Source organism: Narcine bancroftii, chromosome 1, assembly GCF_036971445.1.
Source record: "Narcine bancroftii isolate sNarBan1 chromosome 1, sNarBan1.hap1, whole genome shotgun sequence".
NCBI classification, from domain to species: domain Eukaryota; kingdom Metazoa; phylum Chordata; class Chondrichthyes; order Torpediniformes; family Narcinidae; genus Narcine; species Narcine bancroftii.
The window spans coordinates 405,813,569-405,833,654 of record NC_091469.1 but is presented as its reverse complement, the minus strand read 5'-3'; the positions used below and the strand labels follow the sequence as shown (position 1 = coordinate 405,833,654).

The 20,086-nt window shown below is 36.6% G+C and overlaps 1 protein-coding gene across 14 annotated transcripts in view; it reads right to left on the bottom strand.

Annotated features, from left to right (window-relative positions):
* The window catches only part of LOC138751511 (ATP-dependent translocase ABCB1-like), a 135,685-nt gene that overhangs the window by 15,641 nt on the left and 99,958 nt on the right, over window positions 1-20,086 (bottom strand). For 13 of the 14 annotated variants that reach the window (XM_069913846.1, XM_069913855.1, XM_069913851.1 and 10 more), the window contains 6 exons: window positions 17,820-18,023; window positions 12,845-12,945; window positions 9,536-9,676; window positions 7,593-7,749; window positions 5,847-6,044; window positions 66-272 (listed from right to left, as the gene is read on the bottom strand). In XM_069913846.1, the coding sequence (XP_069769947.1) occupies window positions 66-272; window positions 5,847-6,044; window positions 7,593-7,749; window positions 9,536-9,676; window positions 12,845-12,945; window positions 17,820-18,023 (1,008 nt within the window). Of the gene's footprint in view, window positions 1-65; window positions 273-5,846; window positions 6,045-7,592; window positions 7,750-9,535; window positions 9,677-12,844; window positions 12,946-17,614; window positions 17,704-17,819; window positions 18,024-20,086 lie in introns of those variants that run through there. The other variant, XM_069913860.1, reaches the window with a different exon arrangement.

The window sequence follows — 20,086 nt, the reverse complement described above, 5'->3', positions numbered from 1 at the left end:
TGCAGTTTACATACATGATTGTCAGATATTTATGATTTTTGTTGTTCGAAAATAGATGAACTTACATCAGGGAGCTGTTGGATAAAAGAGTGAATATTTGCTGATTTTGCTGCCATCTCAATTTCCTCCTGTAGCACAATCCTGCTGTTGTCACCATAGGCAATATTCTCAGCAATGCTACAATTGAAGAGCATGGGCTCCTGGGATACAATTCCAATCTGTGATCGAAGCCATTGGATGTTCAAGTTTCTGATATTAATTCCTTCTAGAAACTAAAATTAAAATAAAAAATTGTTATCAGCTTCTTTATCATTTATTTATTTTATATTGACATGACTGAATAATAAGTCACCGTTTCTCTTGGTATATCAACACATTTGCTGGATCTATCTTCCATTTAGATAATAAACAATGTTATCTTTAATAGCAATTCTTATGGTAAAGAAAATAATGTTTAATTAATGTGAATAAGACCAAATTTGGAATTATTTTCATTCATGGGATATATTCATTGCTGCCTTTCTACATCGTCTTTGGAAGGTATTAGATGGTTGCTTTGAATGGTAATAATATATGCTGTGTTGATATTCCCACTCTGTTGTTATATAGGGAGTTCAAAAGCCTAACTAAAATTAATGAAACACAAAAAAAGTCTAAGGCAGGATAGTGTTTGACTTAGAATTACTAGTAGTCCCAAACACTTGCTTTCCTGCCCTGTCGAGCAAGTGTAGAAATTTGAGATGTGCTGTTGAGATTTTGCTGGGTAACTGTGTAGATCTTCTAGATGGTGGTAAAAGTTGTCACTTACACCAGCCACCAGCAGTGGAGAGAATGAATATTACTTTGGTTCTTGGCTCTTTGGTTTCTTTTGTGCTTCTTGAGTGATGTTGGAACTCTTTTTCTCTAAGTGCACTGAGAGTGATTTATCACACTCCCACCATGGAGAAGATGAAAAAATTATGGCCTCAGAAAACCAATCCCTTCTTACAGCTGCAATGCTTACAAGGAAAACACAGTTAAATTTCTAGTCAATGTTGAATTTCTAGTTAAATGGTGAATAGATTCTTGCAATGGAACTAATGCTATTAATTAGGGTTAGATTCTATCTTTGGGAGATGATTATTGGCTGATTATCTCCCTTACTAATTGACAGAAGGCTGAACCTTGCTTCAAATAGTCACAAACTTTATTACCAGGGATGCTGCTAAATGGAGCTGATCTTTATGCAGATTTGGGGAAGTGGTGGAGGGAAGGTTAATTATGAAACAACTAAAAATGCTTAGGCATGGGTGCTCTCTTGGGAAGAAAGTCCAACAAGAAGCAAATTTCTTTGTTCACCACTTTTGCTCTGTCCACTGCAAAAGCAAGGGCCTCCCTGAGGCCAATCCCTTAAATTTCACACCCCTTTGTCACCCTGTCTGAACAAGGTCTTATATACTGCAAGTTGAGGACACCTAGAAATTGGAGGAACAACAACTTATATTCCACCAGGTGGCATCAACATCAACCTCTCCAATTTCTGTTCACCCCCCTCGCCTGGTTAGGACTCTCTGAAAGTCCGTCTAGTTGGTAATCCTCAATTCCATTATTATTTGTATTGAGATTTATATTTCTTTTTGCCATCCTCCCAACTTTTTTAAAAATTTTTTTTCTTTCTTTGAGGGTTGGTCAGTGGGAGGGATGATAGTTTTATTTATATATATATATATATATATATATATATATATATATATATATATACCACATTTATATTATTCTTTTTAGCTTTATTGATTGTATACATGATTTTTTTAAATTCTTAAATGCTAAAAAAAATCCCCTCACCTGTTCTCTTCTTTATCTACCCCTGTCTTCTCTCCTCTTGCTCCCCACCTCCTTTCCTTCCTTCTAATATCAGAAAGCTACTGTTCTTAATCTTCTCCCCCTCTCCCCATATCACTTCTCAGTTTCTTTTCTTTTCTACTCTCCCACCTGTATCCACCTTTTTCCTCTTACCTGTCGCTCTGTGCTCTTACCCCTTCCCCTCCCCCACTTTTTATTCAACATCTAGCTGATTTTTGGAATTCCTGAACTAAGCCCAAAATGTACTGCACTAGATCCCAGTAACTGCAAATTTTCTTGTTGACCTTCTTTATAATAAATATGCTTCTAGCAAATGGAATCATCCCACTGACTTCCACTAATTTTAATATTACTGACGCTGTTTTATGCCACACTGGGGTTGCAATTACATAAAGTTGGAATTGTTCTGCTTTTTGCGAATAGTATAAACATGGGCAATTTTTCACCTTATCAAGAAGATGCTGTTGTTTAATATTTGTGTTGGAATAGCTTAATTACATGCATGTCAAACATAGAGAGTAGCACTCTATAAAAGTCAAACAATTTCTCAGTCAGTTCCGTCAAATTCAGTCAAGATCGTGCTGCACAGTTAAAAACAAAATATATATTCTCAGTGGGGATGCAGTCCAATAACTGAGCATAAGACACAAGACTGAATCATGTGCAACTGTCTTCAGAAAACTACTCTTATAAATGATTTGTCTTGGTTTCTTCCTGAACCCTTGATCAATATCATTAGTTACATTCAGCCCAAATAATATAAAAAATTGGCTGAAAACAAATTGCGGATAAAGTATTGCTCTTTGAAGATAGTTATGCATGATCATAGAACATGGAGCATGGAACATAGTACATCACAGCATAGAACAGACCCTTCAGCCCACAATATTGTGCTGACTTCAGTAAATTCTTACGAGCCCAGAGGACCCCAAAACCCAGCAGAAATAGAAATTCACTAAGTCAATGGTTACTTAAACAAAAGTTGCTTCTAATTTTCTTTAAACATAATAACAAGATTAAACTTTAACTTATTACTATTAACTTAACCCCTTCTAAGTCTAAGTGGATGTGAATGTAATGTGTATATTTTCAGGAAAGTTCTTAATACTAATCTGCAATATTTCACTTCTCTAAGTTTACCCATATCAGGCAATTCTTATGCTGTGCATAGAATTTAACATTTATGAAACTTTACTAGGCTCTGGTGCTTAAATGGTTACTGCTCAAGAAGATTCTTGTTGGTTTCATTGAGATATTTGTTGCTCATTGGACACACACAAACTGATTTCATCCAATCAGTCATTTTAGTGTCTTGCCGAAGCAACTTTCCCCATCATGGGTTTTCCAAATGATAGCCTCTTCTTCCAGGTCACCAGAGTTCCTCTTGTTTCCCTTATTTGAGGAGAAACACTCTAGCCAACCATTTCCTCTTGTAAGGACTACAAGGGTTTTGAACAGGCTGAACTCAGAACTCACAACCGTTCTTCAAAATGGGGTTTTCAACAAGCCTGTCAGCTTGCCATTTTGTAGCCTGTTTATTTTTTGCTCTTTCTGCTTGTAAAAACCAAATGACCTCACCCAAGGCTCAAACCCAATCTTTAAAAAATCTTATCAGTATTTGAGCCTGGACTGTTCCATTTACACCTCCTTTTGAAATTCTTTCCAAAGTAGTTCCATTGTCTCTGCAAAATCAACTGGAGCCTCAACATCTATCTGCAGCAAAGCTCTTGCATTTTAAATGAGATGTCTTTTGTGAAGTTTTAACTCTGTTTGTAACCCCCCACAATCTATCTCTTTTAAAGACATATTTATTCATAACCATACTAATATAACCTGTAAGAGAACCTACTGCACAACAATCTAAACCTTCCCAAGCACAGCCTTAACCCTATATTTTTCTTACATCCGTGTCCCTATTTGAACTTATGCTCAAATATCGGACAGCATCAAAACTGAGGATGACAGAATACAAAATGTTATTTTGATTACTGTATATGTGTATGTAGTCGATACCATATAAAATACGACCACCATATTTTTGACTCAAAAATCTAGTCTTTTTATATAATCGCATGTAAAAGTGGCCACCCCCACCATTTTTAGCCTGGCCACCAGTGCTCCCAATGCCTCGACCATGGACTCTTGCCTAGACCTCAGCCAGCCACCCACCCACCAAAGTTCCCACTGCTCAGACCACCCACCCACTGGAGATCCTGACCTAGGCTCTGGTTGCCCACCCATTTGAGCTCCTGATGCCCCAAACAATGCAGATACTTACTGTGGTCAAAAATAGTATGAATGTAAAAGTCATCTCCCTAAATTTTACCTTAAAAATTTGTTCTCAAAATGTGAGTATTACACCCATATATATGGTAGTTACATGTCCATCATCATGACTGAATATGGCAGAACTGACTTAGAGTGAGACTTCCATGTTTGACAAGCATGTGTTGCAGTTTTGGAAGTTAACATCTTTCTTCATAACGTTGTTACCTTTCTGATGTTGACTCATTGTAAAATGGCAAAATGCCATTTTGACTTCAAAACTATCTAATGCTCCAAAGTGATACTGATCATTGTATGATTTTAACCTGAACTACTTCTTTTTGTATAAGTACAGAACAAAAAATATATTTTACCAGATAAGTAAAAGTAACTTTAAAAATATGAAAATGAAAGATGGATTTATGGATTTTTATCTGAAACTGCCTCATCAGCATTGCAGTAATGGTATGTTTTATTTAATTCAGATTGACACCTCCAATAAAATTGTGCAAAGAAAATTTTAGACAGATGCAGTAAGATAACAATCTTATGATACATTTTTGGGCACAAGTTATTGGTATAATTTTGGACTTTTGATGAAAGGACTCTACCCAAAGTATTGACTGAACATTTCTACCCATGGAAGCTAAGTGCCCTGCTGAATTCCTCCTGCGATTATATGCCTTCCCAGGCATTATATGATTCCCAGTCGCAGATTAACATAGTAGCAAAAGTAGCATATGCTACGGGTCCCACATTTTCAGAGGCCCGGCACTAAATACTTGCTCTATTACTCTAGTAATGCACTTAATTTATTACTATAGTGCTATATTACCTTCAACTTTTATGAACGGCTGGGTGTTTAAGGGAGCGATTTTAACCAATTATCACCTTTAATCTGGGTTATTATTTTAACTCAGTAATTAAAGGGAGTGTGGTGTCAATGACCATCTTCATTACCCATAACCCCCCATGCAGCTGGAACTGCTCTGCATTTCCCTGGTGCTGGCAGAACAGTTCCAGCTGTGTGGGGGATTATGGGTAATGAGGATGGCCATTACTCCTGCGTTGTTCCCTCCCACTGCCACAAGGTGCCGAAGCGGTCCTGTATATTTTAAGCAGTGAATCTTCACAGCTCAATTTGCCCATTCCCAGAGGTATGTGAACATTCCAATTGTAAAATTAAAAATTATTGACAGAATCCTTTGAATTCTAAAATACAACTTTTTTTTTGTCTTTTCAATTCTATTTTCTTGTATCCAATGTACACACTTTGATTATAAATTCATTTCAATAATCTGTTCACTCACAAGATATCCCTCGCCTGTGTGTATGAAACATGACCGTGTGAAAATACATTTAAAAAAATTGCTTTGCACAAGTATAGATTATTTCTTGTTGTTATAAAAAGCACAGGCATGGGTTTATACGTTTTAATGTTTTTGTGTATTCTTTTAAAATTTAGGGTCCCTTTATAGCATATGCAACTCGCCCCTCACTAGCTTAATCTGGCCCTGAAGATTCCAGCGTATGCAGTTTTGTGTTGCCCATTTTGGAGTGTACATTTTTATACTCAGCACCACAAGAGGGGGCTATCGACTGTTAAGGTGCAGACATTTCGGTGGTAACACATTCCAAATTATCTTTATTATTTCACTTAAATACAAATAAGGAACAAAGAGAATAGAGTGTTTAAAGCTTCTTTTCCACTTAAAAGCACAAAAAGAGTATGACCTTACCACCTGTCCCTTCAATGGGTCATAGAATCTTTCAATGAGTTGCACTGAGGTGCTTTTACCACATCCACTACTGCCAACTAGTGCTAATGTTTGTCCTTTTCCAACCTTGATTGACAACTTTTCAAGCACTGATACATCTGGCCGACTCTCATATCTGAAGTAAACATTGGAGAATTGCAGTTCACCATTGAATTTGTCCTGTGATAAACACAAACCAAGATGATTATCATGATTAAGTTGCCCCATGCAAAGTGTTGTGGGCTTTTTGCCCTGCAAAAAATTATGCAATCAAATTGAAAAGTCTTCAAAATTCGTTGAAACAAATCCACATTCATTCTCTGCTACCTATTAAATATATTTTATACTTTACTAAATCCAGGTTTATGACAGATAAAATTATTAAAGTGCAAAAAAATGTAAAAATCAGAAAGAAATATATATATCTGAGACCACAGTTGATTAGCAACTTAGTGCTAACACATTTTTAGAGCTGCTTAGCAAGGTGTACAATTGCAAAAGAGGAGTAATGATCCCAGGATAAACACAGAAACAGAAAATTTGCAGAGTTTGCAGCCCTCAAAGCACAATGAAACAATATCTTATGATTGTTACCCATCTAGAGCAAACAGTTATCATCAATAATATGAAAACTGATGTAGCACATCTAAATCAGGAGTTGATTTGCCACTACCCAGTCTCATATACAAGACTAGTGTCCAATTGTTTACTATTTTCAATAAATAGAAATTAAAAATTAAGGGCAGCTCAGTTGGTGTAGCAGTTAGCGCAATGCCTTTACAGTGCCAGCGAGAGGAACAGGGATTCGAATCCTGCACTCTCTGCAAGGAGTTTGTATCTTCTCCTCGTGTCTGCGTGAGTTTTCCCCAGGGGCTCTAGTTTCCTCCCACCATTCAAAATGTACTGGGGGTGCAGATTAATTGGGTGTAAATTGGGAGGCATGGACTTGTGGGCCGAAATGGCCTGTTACCGTGCTGTATGTCTAAATTTAAAATTTAAAGAATTGCAAGAAGACTGTTTAATTTCTGAACATTTTAATAGATCAACAGTTATGATTGAATAGATATTTTTACTATTTATTTAAACACTATCAATGCTTGTCTTAATCCTCAGAATAAAGCTCTGAACTACAACAAAGGAATCTGTGCCAGGATTTAATTCAATAGATCTTTTAAATGTTCATTCATAATTTAGATGGTATATATATTTTCTATCAGTTTCCTAAGATAAAAGAAAAACAATCTATTAAGATCCTCTTATAAAAGTTAAAAAAAATCCCTGAAGGAAACATTATGATGTCTGGAAATCCTGACCAAGTTAATTTCCATTTTATTAACATAAACAAATAAATTAGTATGATCATAATGTAAACAATAGCAACCTTACACTATTGGACTGAATGGTAAAGTGAAGTTTTTTTTGCAGTTTTGTGAATTCTATAACATAGGCTCCCATGAAACCCAACCAATACCTGCACAATACAATGAGGGAGAAATCTGATGACCTATGTTTCATGGATCTTTAGCATTCTCTCCGTGATCCTTTGGAACAAAAAAAAATGGATCATTCCACGAAGAGGCAGTTTTAGATACCAACAGTTCAAATTAGCGCTGATTCAATGCTACATAAAGCTAGTTTGTAACTCATCTATGCAATCTGATCCTGGTTTGACTCTCAAATTCTAAATCAATTTGTTTCCAGTTTAATGTTTGCAAATAGAATACCAACCAAAGTTTGTCCTTCCGTGCTGTAGTTGTCTATGGATGGAACACGTTCAAACAGTGCAAACAGATTGTTTGCAGCAACCTTTGCTTTTGCATAGTCAGGAGAAAAGGAACTGCTTTGCCCAATTGCCACGGCGCCATACACAATAGCATTAAAAACACTGCAGAACAAGAGTTTAGAAAATAACTAAATTAAAAAGTAAAATTTTCTATTTATTTATTTAAATATTTATTTAAAGCTTTAAGAGTGGGTTATTATGGCCATTCATAGAAATTACCAGCACAAGAGTTTAGAAAACAGCAAGAAATAATGGGTTACTTAATGAAGATGCCGAGTTTGAGATACCAGCCTTTGAAAATGGAGTGGTTTGCATATGCCTCACTGGTTTAAACTCTATGCAATATTTATTTATACTAAACTAGCTTTTGTCTCACAACAAAATGATTATAAATAACCATCTTTTGAATCTAGTGAACTGAAATCACATATGGCAAGCCCATGAGACAGTGGGCACACCATCAAGCTGATTGTACCATTGATCCCAATGTCAGTGCTCAATGCCCCACAAATCCTGCCACAATTTAGCAAATTAGTTAGGATGCTTTATTAGGAATGAGGCTGAAATATATTTGAGAGTACCAGCAATAAGCTTCCCACAATAGTTTCAACTTGCAAGTGCATGTTTAGAGTTCCCCAAAATGGAGATATCAGAGATGTGAAATCGTTTTACTCAGCTGGAAGGGTGGGCTGAGACAGCTCTTAAAGAATTATTGATAGTTCACAGGCCCAATGTATTGCAAGGCATTGTCAGATTATGGAATAAGGATATAAACATGCCATCGATAACAAAACATGTAGATACAACGAAGACCTTCTCCTTTGCACTGAATTAATCCCCTAAATAATCATAAATGTACTACTTAATGTTAAAAAAGCATTAACATGCATTAATAATCACATTATAATATTTAACTACTTAAAATTAAATAATATTGTGTAACAAATTATTTTTTGGTTTCTTGGTTGTTGATCCTAAAAAATATTCTGTATGGAATTTAAACTGGAGGTGGGGGGAGGGTGTACTTAAGGAGGAAATACATGAGGTTTAATTTACAAGTAGTACAGGATGTCCCCAGGTTATGAATGCCATATCTATGGACACCTCCATATATGAACGATGTCCCATAATCAAAAGTCTACTGTATTACAATTGTATGGTCCTGCAAATTGCAAAACTGGTTTTCTCCCTCTTAACTTTTCAGAATTGTTCTTTCTTATCAGTCTCGTGTGTTTTTGATGCCATTCTTTACAATCGTGTGGCAACATAGTTACCGTGCCAAGTAATTTTTTTTTTAATATATATTTCTCTTCCCATAGTTGAATGATAGCAGTAAAAATGGAATCTGTTCATTGTCTGGGGAATCGGGAGGCCTATAATCTGCTTTTAAGTATTTATCAGGAAAATGGTCAACACCTATTATTTGGATACAGGTAACTTTATTTATGCAGACAATAATTTGTTTTTGAATGATTGCATGTGTAAGTATTTAGATACATGTATTTTTTTTAAAAATGAGAATGAACCCAACGTTAATTCTGCAAGTATGTAGACTTGCAAATAGCAAATCAACCAATAACTGGGACTGTGTGTGTACATCAGAGCTTTTCCAACAGAAATACTATATACATATAAAAACATAGATAAATTGCACAATTGAATGTTAATTCTACTCTGTGCTCAAGAATCTGGCTCCATCTCAAGAGTTAGATGTCGCTCCATTATTCCAGTAATCGTTCATCCATTCTCCTCCCAATGGTGAAAATTTCACAAAACGATCAGACCTATTTCCAAAATTTGTAAAGATTATGTAAACAATGATACTTGCAAAATTTAAAATCTCATGACCTAAAAGACACAAGGATATGATGCAAAATAAATTACTTACAGAAAAACACTTTCTACATCCATTTCATTTCTTGATATTAAGTAAGCGCCAAATCGAAAACTGGCAGCATAGCTGAAGTACTGGATAGCTTGGCTAAGTGCAAAGGCCCAACCATATACCTGGGACTTCTTTATCGCATTTCTGCAATTTACATACAATGCTGTGTTGTCATAATTCAAAATGAAACGAGCATTAAATAAATAGATATTTAGCTTACTCTTTTCAAGTCTAGGCTATACAACAGTAAGACAATCACGATCAAATTGGATGGGTGGATGGAGTAAAAGAGAATGATGGAAGGTCAGAGGACTGACCTATATTTTCCCGAGTTCTGCATTTCCCTAAAGTTACTTTGTCTTGGTACGGATACCTGTATCTTAATGGATTGAGTGCCAAGGCTCTGAGTGGTGACCTATCTGGTCAGAATGAAACCGATACCTAATATTACTTTGTTAGCCTGCAACAGTCAGCAAACCTTTCAAAGTTATTCAATATTTCCAAATGACCCGTACCCAGAACAATATTGTACAGGAACATGCTGTTGGCCTACATATCTGCACCAAGTATGAAACCAAAGTGAACTAAATCCCTGTTGTTTGCACATGCTATACAGGTATATCTTCTAGTCCAGGGATATTCATGTCATGTAGTCATACACCAGAGAACAGGCCCTTCGATCCAACTCATCCATACTGGCCAAGTTAATATTCAGGAATAGTTCCATTTGCCTGAGTTTGGTTCATATTCTTCTCAGCCTATACAGATATCTGTCCAAATTCTTTTTGAATGTTGTAATTATACCCACTTCTATAGCTTCCTCTGGAAGCTTGTTCAAAATGTAGATCATCCTCTGAGTAAAAATGTTACCCCTCAGGTCTCTCTTAAATTTCTTCCCCTTGCCTCAAAGCAATGCCCTCAAGCTCTAGAATTGGCTAGCTTTGGAAATAAACTGTGAGCATTCTTTTTTTTCTGTGCCCCTCAATAGTTTATACATCACTGTAAGATCACCATTCAGCCTCCTATGCTCCAAGCAATAAAGACCCAGCCTATTGAAACTCCCTCTGTAATTCAAGCCCTCAAGTCCCAGCAACATCCTAGTGAATATCCTGTGCATCCCTTCCAACTTTCTTGCTTAGTGTTCATGATGTTTTCCCTGGTAAGGACTAATGTGAAACATTCATTTAAACATTCAGCCATTTTTAATAGGACAAATTTCCTCCCAAGCCACGCTTTATCTTAATATTCCTGGCAAATCTCAGGATTTTCCTTTAATTTGCCTGCAAGATCTATCTCATGTCCTCATTTTGCCCTTTTGATTTATCTCTTGTGCATTCCTGAACCCCTAATAGTCTTTCAGACTGCTTAAATAGGCTTAGAAACTGCATTCAAATAACTTGTCTCAAGGATCCTGCAAGTTCCCATGTGCAAATATTGCGGAATTTTAGCAAGTAGACTCCAGAAATTTTTGAAATTCTACTGTACATTCATGTGAGAATTTTAAAATGTTACTTTGTTAACTGCCAGCATAATTTATCAAAGAGTGGGAAACCATGATCGTAACTACTGTATATATTCACTTGAAGATAAAGCCTCCCAAAATGGGACACATCAATACTGCAACAATTATGTATTAATGTGCAGCGTCTTTGACAATTCCAAATTCCAAACTGAAAGTCTTGTTGCTGGTAAAGATTACAGGCAGTCTCCGTGTTAAAAATTAGTTCCATTACCTAGGTCTGTCTTTAATTCAAATTTGTATATAAGTCAGAATAAGTCCTTATTTAGGGTCAGTTAGTCAAAATTTATCTTAGTATATACAGTATATATTTTACTTTTCTATGCCTATAACACACTTCCCAATACACTAAAACATCTTAAACATAATAATACATTACATTATAATAATACAGGTAATTGTACAGTACTGTACACAACAATAAAAGTAACTACATATGGTCATAACGTCCTGAAGTATTAACTATTACTTGTTTGTTTGGCTGGACCCGTTTTATGCATTGTAGGTAAAATGACAGCAGGAATGAGTTTTGCTCACTCTCTGTGGATTTTGTGATTCCCCCTCCCTTCCTCTCACTCACTTTCTCCCCCTCCATCTTGCCCCCCTTGCTTGCTTGCTCTGCCCTCACTCCCTCTCACTTGCTTCCCCATCCCTCGCTCACTCTCCCTTCATCCCTCTTGCTCCCACCCTCCCTCCCGCTCGCTTGCTCCATTTGTGTGGAGGGAGACTTAACCACATTGGAGCGAGAAGAGTGGCAACCACATTGGAGTGAGTGGGAGGACAACATTGGAATGGGTGCAGGGAGAAGAGTGGCAACCACGTTGGAGTGAGTGGGAGGACAACATTGGAATGGGTGCGGGGAGAAGAGTGGCAACCACGTTGGAGTGAGTGGGAGGACAACATTGGAGTGGGTGCGGGGGTGGCAGCTGCATCAGAGAGGTGGGGGGGAACAACATCAGAGCGTGTGGGGGCGGACCATGCCGAAGTGAGTGGGGGCGGGGGGTGAGGGGTAGGCACCACTTTTGAAAAATGAGATTGAAATCAGATTTCTTACTGTTTAAGAAAAAGAATTTAAGTTAAATTAGACTCAACCACGCTTGAACCGGAAGCTGATGCCATTCTACTTCCATTCGGCTTGCCAGTTCATAACTATGGGTTGTACATAAATTGGACATCTTCAACCCAGGGACTACCTGTATAGTGATTCATGATATTCTGCACAAAATGAGATCTATTACAGTTCAACTTGTGGGGATATTTGCATTGAGATTACAGTGTGTTCTTAAACTATCTTTTGATACTGTCAACATGTGAGAATGTGATGGAAAATACTTTGTTTCTTCAATGCCTAATATCAGTATATTATAAAACAATATTAAATTTAAAGAAATAATTAGTGGACTTTCTATATTCATTAGTTGTTTAATTCTGATAATGAATTCTGATGACTGAACACACGATGATGTTTCACTACAAAATAATTCACACTTGCAATTATGTAAGATCTTAATAATAGCTAAAACAGCTGAGATTATTTGAAATATTGGTCTCTCAATAAAGCCAGACTTGAGGAACTGAGCTTTAAAAAAATATGACATATGCAGCTTGCCTGGATGAGGCAGAATTTTACTGATAAAAACGTTGTGCATCCAAATTTGTGTGGTGTGCTATACAATGTCTTAATTCAAACTGACATCCTTCTGAAAGTAAGCTTTAGACATGTATTCTCAGACGATTCAATAACTATTTCTCCTGACTCCATTAGATTTACTTTTATTCTCTGATTTACATACCTGTATGGTTTATCGAGATTTTCATTGTACAGCCTTTCAAAAGTTGACTCGATGGAGAGCGAAGCAACAGTGCGGATATTGTCCACAGCCTCCGTTGCTATCTTAATGTTTAAAGAAAAATTGAAATTAAGAATAGATAATTTCTTGAAGTTCAAGTTTATTATCTCCAATTAAGAAAATTTTTCCATTTTTACTAAATTTATTAATATTCTTCAGCTTTACTTTTTGAATCTATATCCTCTTTGTTTTCAAGCCTCTTCTTTTAATCTAAACAACAACATTGCTTTTTCTATTGGAGGTCAATCCAGTTTTTTTTATAATACTCTTCAGATTACAGAGGTGTGATTAATGGATATAGCATTGGAATGATGAAGTGACTGTGATAGAGGTTAAAGTTCTGGACTAACAGAGACATGGGTTTCAATCCTACCTTGGCAACTAGGAAATTTATACTCAACTGATTAAATATACATGGAATTTTAAAAATAAATGACAGTTCCATCAACAGATACCACAAAACTATTGAAGATAATTCTCTCAGAAGTCTTGATGATATCATGATGAAGAGCTCAAGCCTGAAATGTCGGTTATGTATTATTATCTTTGCTTCATAAAAGAGACTGTTTGACCTGCTGAGTTTCTCCAACTTTGTGTTTTTACTTCAACCACAGTGTCTACAGACTTCCATGTTTTACCCTCTGAGGAGTTTTCTCTTCTCTTTCATGTGGCCAATACATGAACTCAGACCCACAAAAATCTATTTCAGTTTCAATGCTTCCTCAATTATGGGCATTAGGGATGAACAATAAATGTCATTGTAGAAACCAACATCCACATCCTGTTGATGAACAAAAGTAAAAAAGGCTTCAAGGGGACAAGAATAATTATCAGGTCAGATCCACAGCACAGAAACATGCCCTTCAGCCCAACTTGTCCACACCAATCAGACAAGTCCCATTTTACTTGTGTTCATCCCATTTCCTTTGAAACCTTTCCTATCCCTATACTTGTCTAATTTTCATTTGACCATCACATTTGTAGCCGGATCTACCACTTCCTCTGGCAGCTCATTGTGATTATCCACCACCATCAATGTGAAGAAGGTGCACCCTCTTGAATTAAATCCATGCCCTCTTACATTAGATTTCATGAGCCTAGAGAAATAAAGGTTTGAAATACTTATCTTGCCTATGTTCGTCATAATTTTATAATCCTTCTACAGTCCAGGGAAAAAGTTCCAGCCTTATCGTGCCTCATTTTATAATTCAAGCCTATCAGTCCCTGTAGCATTTTCATAAATCAGATAATATATACCCTATAGTTCGGAGATCAAATCAGGTTACAATACGCCCAAATGTGATCTCACCAATGTCCTGTACAGTTATGACATGATGTTCATGCTCTAGTATTCATTGTCCTGACCAATGAAGGCAAGCGTGCTGAATGCTTCCCTCAACATGTGCCATTACTTTCATGTAACTATTCATCAAGTCTCTTTGCCCTACAATAATCTCCAGGGTTCTACCATTCACCACTTAAATCCTGTCCTAGTTTAATATTCCAAAGTGCAACCCCTTGCACTTGTCTGAATTAAATTTCATCTGCCATTCCTAAGATGTAGGAGCAGAATAAGCCTATTTGACCCATTGAGTCTGTGCTGCTATTCCAATCATGGCTGAAATATTTTTCATCTCTATCCCATTCACCTGTCTTATAACCTTTCACACACTTACTAATCAAGGATTCTATTTAATTATACTCTATCAGAATCGGAATTTATTAATGCCATGAAATTCATTAATGACTTGGACTCCACAGTCATCTATGGCAATGGCTTCAACCCTCTGGCTGGTTGGATTAAGGCTTTATTTTAGAGTTGTGACAAATGGACAGTTATTTTCATCTTTTATGTTGACCAGATCGACTAGACAAGGCTGTCCTTTGTCACCAGCTCTATTTGCATTAGTTATTGAACCTTTAGCTCAGGCAATTAGAAAAGATAGTAATATTAAAGGTATTAAGGTGAAATCTGATGAACTTAAAATTAATTTGTTTGCAGATGATGTTTTGATATATTTAACAGAACCTCAGAACTCTTTGAGGAACTTACATGATAGATTGGAAGATTATGGTTCTTTTTCCAATTAATATAAAATTAATTGGATAAAGAGTGAGTTTATGCCTTTATCTGAAATGGATTATTCTTTGTGTAGGCATATTGTGAAATTTAAATGGTCAGATCAGATTATAGTCATTTATATGAATTGAATTATTTGTTTTTTATTGTCTGAAATTAAATATGATTTGAATTGATGGAAAGATTAAGTGATTACATTAATAGGACAAGTTAATTTTATTAAGATTAATATTTTTCCTTGAATTCAATATTTTTTTCTGTCTATTCCTTGTAAGATTCCTCAAATTTTTTTAAAGGATTTAAATACTTTGGTGAGGAAATTTTTATGGAAAGATAAAATGGTAAGGATATAATTAGAGAAATTAACTTGGAAATATGGAGGCTTGCAACTTCCTAATTTTCAAAATTATGATGAATCAGCACAGTTCAATTTTATTAATAGGATGTTTGAAGTGGATAAACCTTTGATATGGGCTAATATTGAATTATCTCAGATTGGTGAGAAGAAGATGGATCAGTTTATTTATAGATGAAATCCTGAATTATTGAGTAATTATTCTTTACCTGTTTGAAACATTTAATGGATTTGGGGTGTAAAAAAAAATGAAGTCATAGCTACTCAAGGCAAGATTTCAGGTAAAACTCCATTGTATCAAACTAAGATTTTCCCCTTTACACTTAATAATTAATTTTTGAAGTTATGGAATCAAAAGGATATTAAATTGGTGGAAGATTGTGAGGAAGCAGGATATTTTATTTATTTATTTTCAAAGAATGAAAGAGAAATATGATATCTTCAAATACTATTTTTTTTCTTACTATCAAATTAAAGCCTTATTTTAATAAGATGACCCAAGGGAGGGGGAATCACAGAGCCACCAATCGCTCCTTGTATGTTAAAACTCTCATCTCTGTGATCATTCTCATAAACCTCCTCTGGACCTTCTTCAATTCCACCACATTGTTCCTTAGACATGGGAGCTAAAACTACTCATAATACTCCAAAATGTGTTTTGACTAAGCATTATATCCTTGCTTTTATATTCTTGTCCTCTTGACACTTTGCAAATACCTTCCTTACTACCAAATCAACATGAAAGTTAACTTGTATGGAATCCTGCATGAGGATTCTCAAGTTCTCTTGGACCTTCACGTTCTGAATTCTCTTCCATTTGGAAAATAGCCAACTTCTTTATTCCTTCTTCCAGATTGCATGACCTAACATTCCCCATACAGTATTCCATCTGCCATTTATTTGCCCATTTTCCAAACCTATCCAAAACCCTCTGCAGAATTCCTACTTCCTTAACACTACTCACCCCTTCACCAATCTGTATCATTTGCAAATCTGGCAAAAGCCAAGGATTCTAAATGATTTATGTACAAAGTAGCAGATCCAACACTGCATCTTGCGGAATACCACATCATCCACAGCCTGTATGTAAAGGCCGACTTCATTCACACTCATTGCTTTCTGCCAGTCAGCCAATCTTTTAATAATGCTCCCACCTTGTTTATCAGCTTCTTAAGTGCTTCTTTGTCAAAATCCTTCTAAAATTCCAAGTGCAGTACATCCACTGGCTCTCATATATCTATCCTCCTTGTTACTTCCATAAAGATCTTCCCAATTCATTTAGATCACATTGTTATTCTGATATAACCTTCTCTGTCCACTACACCATCAATTCTAGTACCATTCTGAAACGTACTATCCATGCCAACTGGATTGTTATCCACATCCTTATTATGGCTGAAAAATAACAGTAGACCTAGAACGAATCCTTATGGCACACAACTAGTCCCAGGACTCTAATCAGAGTAATACTCTTGTGGTGGAACAAGGTACTGCGGGCATGTCCAGGCATTCCCTCACTGGTCTAGGCAGCCTGGCCCGCCTTCTGTACATGTAGCCCCTCCCCATAAGATCCCCTAATAAAGGCCGAGAGACCAAGTCTCCTCCCTCATACCTGTGCGTGAGCCAGTAGCATGTAGAGGCAAGTCTAGGTCTTTTGATCGATAAAGCCTTTGACTCTTGCTTTGTGTCTGCAAATGGTCATTGATCGCGCCACAACAATCCAGTATCACCTTCTGACTCGTACCATCAATCCAATTCTGTATCCACTTGGCCAGTTTACCCGGGATCTCATGTAATTTGACCGTCATGATCACTTTACCATGCTAGATCACGTCAAAGGCCTTGGTAAAGTAAAGTTAGACAACTTCTGCCACCCACTTTACCAATCATCTTGCTAAGTTCCAAATAACTCAATTAAATTTGTGAGATGCAAAGCCATGCTGACTATTTCTGCCTCACAACTCCAACATTTCCTCCTAAATCTGATATATATTTGAAAGCAATTTTTTTCATAAAAAGTAGATGAAAGGAATTCTGAAGTCATGCTTGCAATATTGACCAAAACAAAAATCAAAGAATGATTTTCAGCAAACCCCTTCTTAATATAATTTTGGCTTTAATTGTTAACATTTTGGTTTAAAATTTAATGCTAGAATAATGGTAATGATTAGATTTAAAGAAAATAATTTTAAAATTCTGTGCTTCCAAGTACACTTAATCTAGATCAGAAATTATAGTTTTGATTATTTGTTACCACCTTCATAAAATCATCAGTGGTCATGAATTCCCCAGCTCCTTCCGCAGCCAGATGCAGAGCTGTTAATCTCCCATTTTTATATGAGCATCAATGTATGGTTGGCTGAGTATCTAAATGTGCAGGTACATCATGTACACGAGGGAGAAGTAAATAAATCAAAGTCACATATCAAAAAAAAAACTTGCGATCAAGTCATTTAGTACCATCCAGAATATGACGATTTTACCTTTCCAGCGGCTTCAAGTTCTTCTTTATCACGGTTTGCATATCCAGTTAGAGATTTCATCTCAACCATTCCAGCCACAGCAAGGATGGGCACTATAGCAAGGACTAACAAACTCATCTTCCATCCAAATATGAATGAAATAATAACTGCAGCTCCCATGCTTGCCACATTTTGTGCTATCAGGCCTAGTCTTGATCCTACTGCCTGGAATTAAAAAAAAAGCATCCCATTTCTCCATTGCCTTTGTTTTAAAAATCAATAGGACAAGCAAGTTGAAATGATGTACACAAATCACAGGATTTATTGATACTTCCATCAGTATTTTTTCTCATCAACCCTACCAATCAATCAACTTTTTCGACTTCTTGCCTCTTGCTCTCTACCTTTCCTTTCTCTTGCATAATCCTGAAATATTATTGTGTGGTAGAAATGTTTGAAGACAAAAGAGACTACAGATGCTTGAATCAGGAACAACAAAGAGAGCGCTAGTTCGAACAGCAATCGTGGAAGCAAGTGATGTAAGCTGAGAGGGGAGAGGAAAGGTCACCAGTATATAGCAATATGTGGCCAGAGGTGGCTGAGTAGGAGTGGTTGCAATAGAAGCTTGTAGGTGATAGGTAATAGATGGAAGCTGATGGATGGGCAGATGGAACAATGTGAAATAGAGAAGGGGATGGGAGAGTTGAGCAAAGAGAGAAGAATACTAGGTGAATGGGTGAGTGTGTGGGGAAGAGACCACCAGGAATGTGGATTATCTGAAACTTGAACATTCAATGTTCATATCGATGAACTGTAAACTACCCAAGAATAATAAGATGGCGTTCTTCCACTGCCTTGTCTTGCGCTCATTGATGCTGTCCAACCAACAATGTCTGATTGAATTTCAATTTCTTAGCTCTGAAAGTAGCAGGATTGATCAAACACATGCCTTCACAAGTATGTGAGGTTTCATATAATCCTTTGGGAGTTCCAAATGCTCATCTTGCAATTTTCTGCAGCTGAAGGGGAGGGATTTAATTTCTTCAATGTCCAGTTGGAGACTAATCATGGTTATCATGTCATGCTTGTCTACCGCTGGTATCCAAACATCTATCGGGATCTCTAATTTCTGTGGCAGTATCCACTGCTGTTCACATTTGAGTCACCACAATTAACCATGAAAAAATGCTTGGAGACAAGGGATTATCCAGAGATATCATAACTTCTGACTCCTTTATGCAACCATCCACACTTGTTACGTTATTGCACATTATTAGAGAATTTTTTTTATTTTAGGTAGTCCTTTGGACTTGAGGATGATTTGCTTCTCCTTTGGTTTTATGAGTTCTAATGTGTCTAAAGAGGTAAATGGGGATCTGCAGACCTCTCACAAAAGCAGCAGGAAATGTCTGGCAGGATAAATAGATGAACCAGTGTCATTTATGCAGGGCTTCCAATTCATAGATTTCAGGTTCTCAATAACATACTGAACACATCTTTTCCACTTGAAATGGTCATTGGCCAGATGTTCCCATGAAGCAGTGAGCATGTCATATTTTTTTCCAGGAGATTTTATGCACTTCCTTTTAATTATTAATTTGCCTGTCTGGTATTCCTTTTCTGCAATAGAGTATGTAATGGCATGTCAGACTAACTTTCAAAAATGTTGGGCAGCTTTAAGGAATGTGTGCAAGATTTAATTTAATATAATGCAGACAGCAATTTAGATATTTTGATCCTTTTGCCTTTTTTCAGGGCTATTGAAGGCAACTCTTAGTTCACTATTTGACTGACCTATTTAGCTTATTAATCATTAAGACAATATTGATTTCCTTGTCAGTGCTTTCAATTAGGTCAGAACGAGGCAGATCCTACAAAAGTCATGTGATTTTCATTATCATTCAAACAAAATTGAAAATCATCTGCACACTACACCCCTTATAATCCCTCACAAGACATATGCAGTCAAAAAGGGCAGATTTCTCTCAAGCCTCACTTCCATCTCTGCAGCAACATGGCTGGATGTTCTGCCTGAGGAATAGATTGAGAGTCCACTCTCTGAATACAGCTGAATGGAACTGGTAAAAAGGTGAGAGTCAGGAAGTAGCGAATAGTAGAGGAAGAACTCAACCAATTCTAAGCACAGGAGGCACAGAGGACAGGATGCAGGGCTGAACTTGTTGAAGTAGTATGGTATGAAAAAAAAGCACACACTGCAGACCCATAAATCCCATCAAGGCCCAAATTCAACAGTTCCTCGTTTTATGCAGCCATTTTTGTGAAGTGGT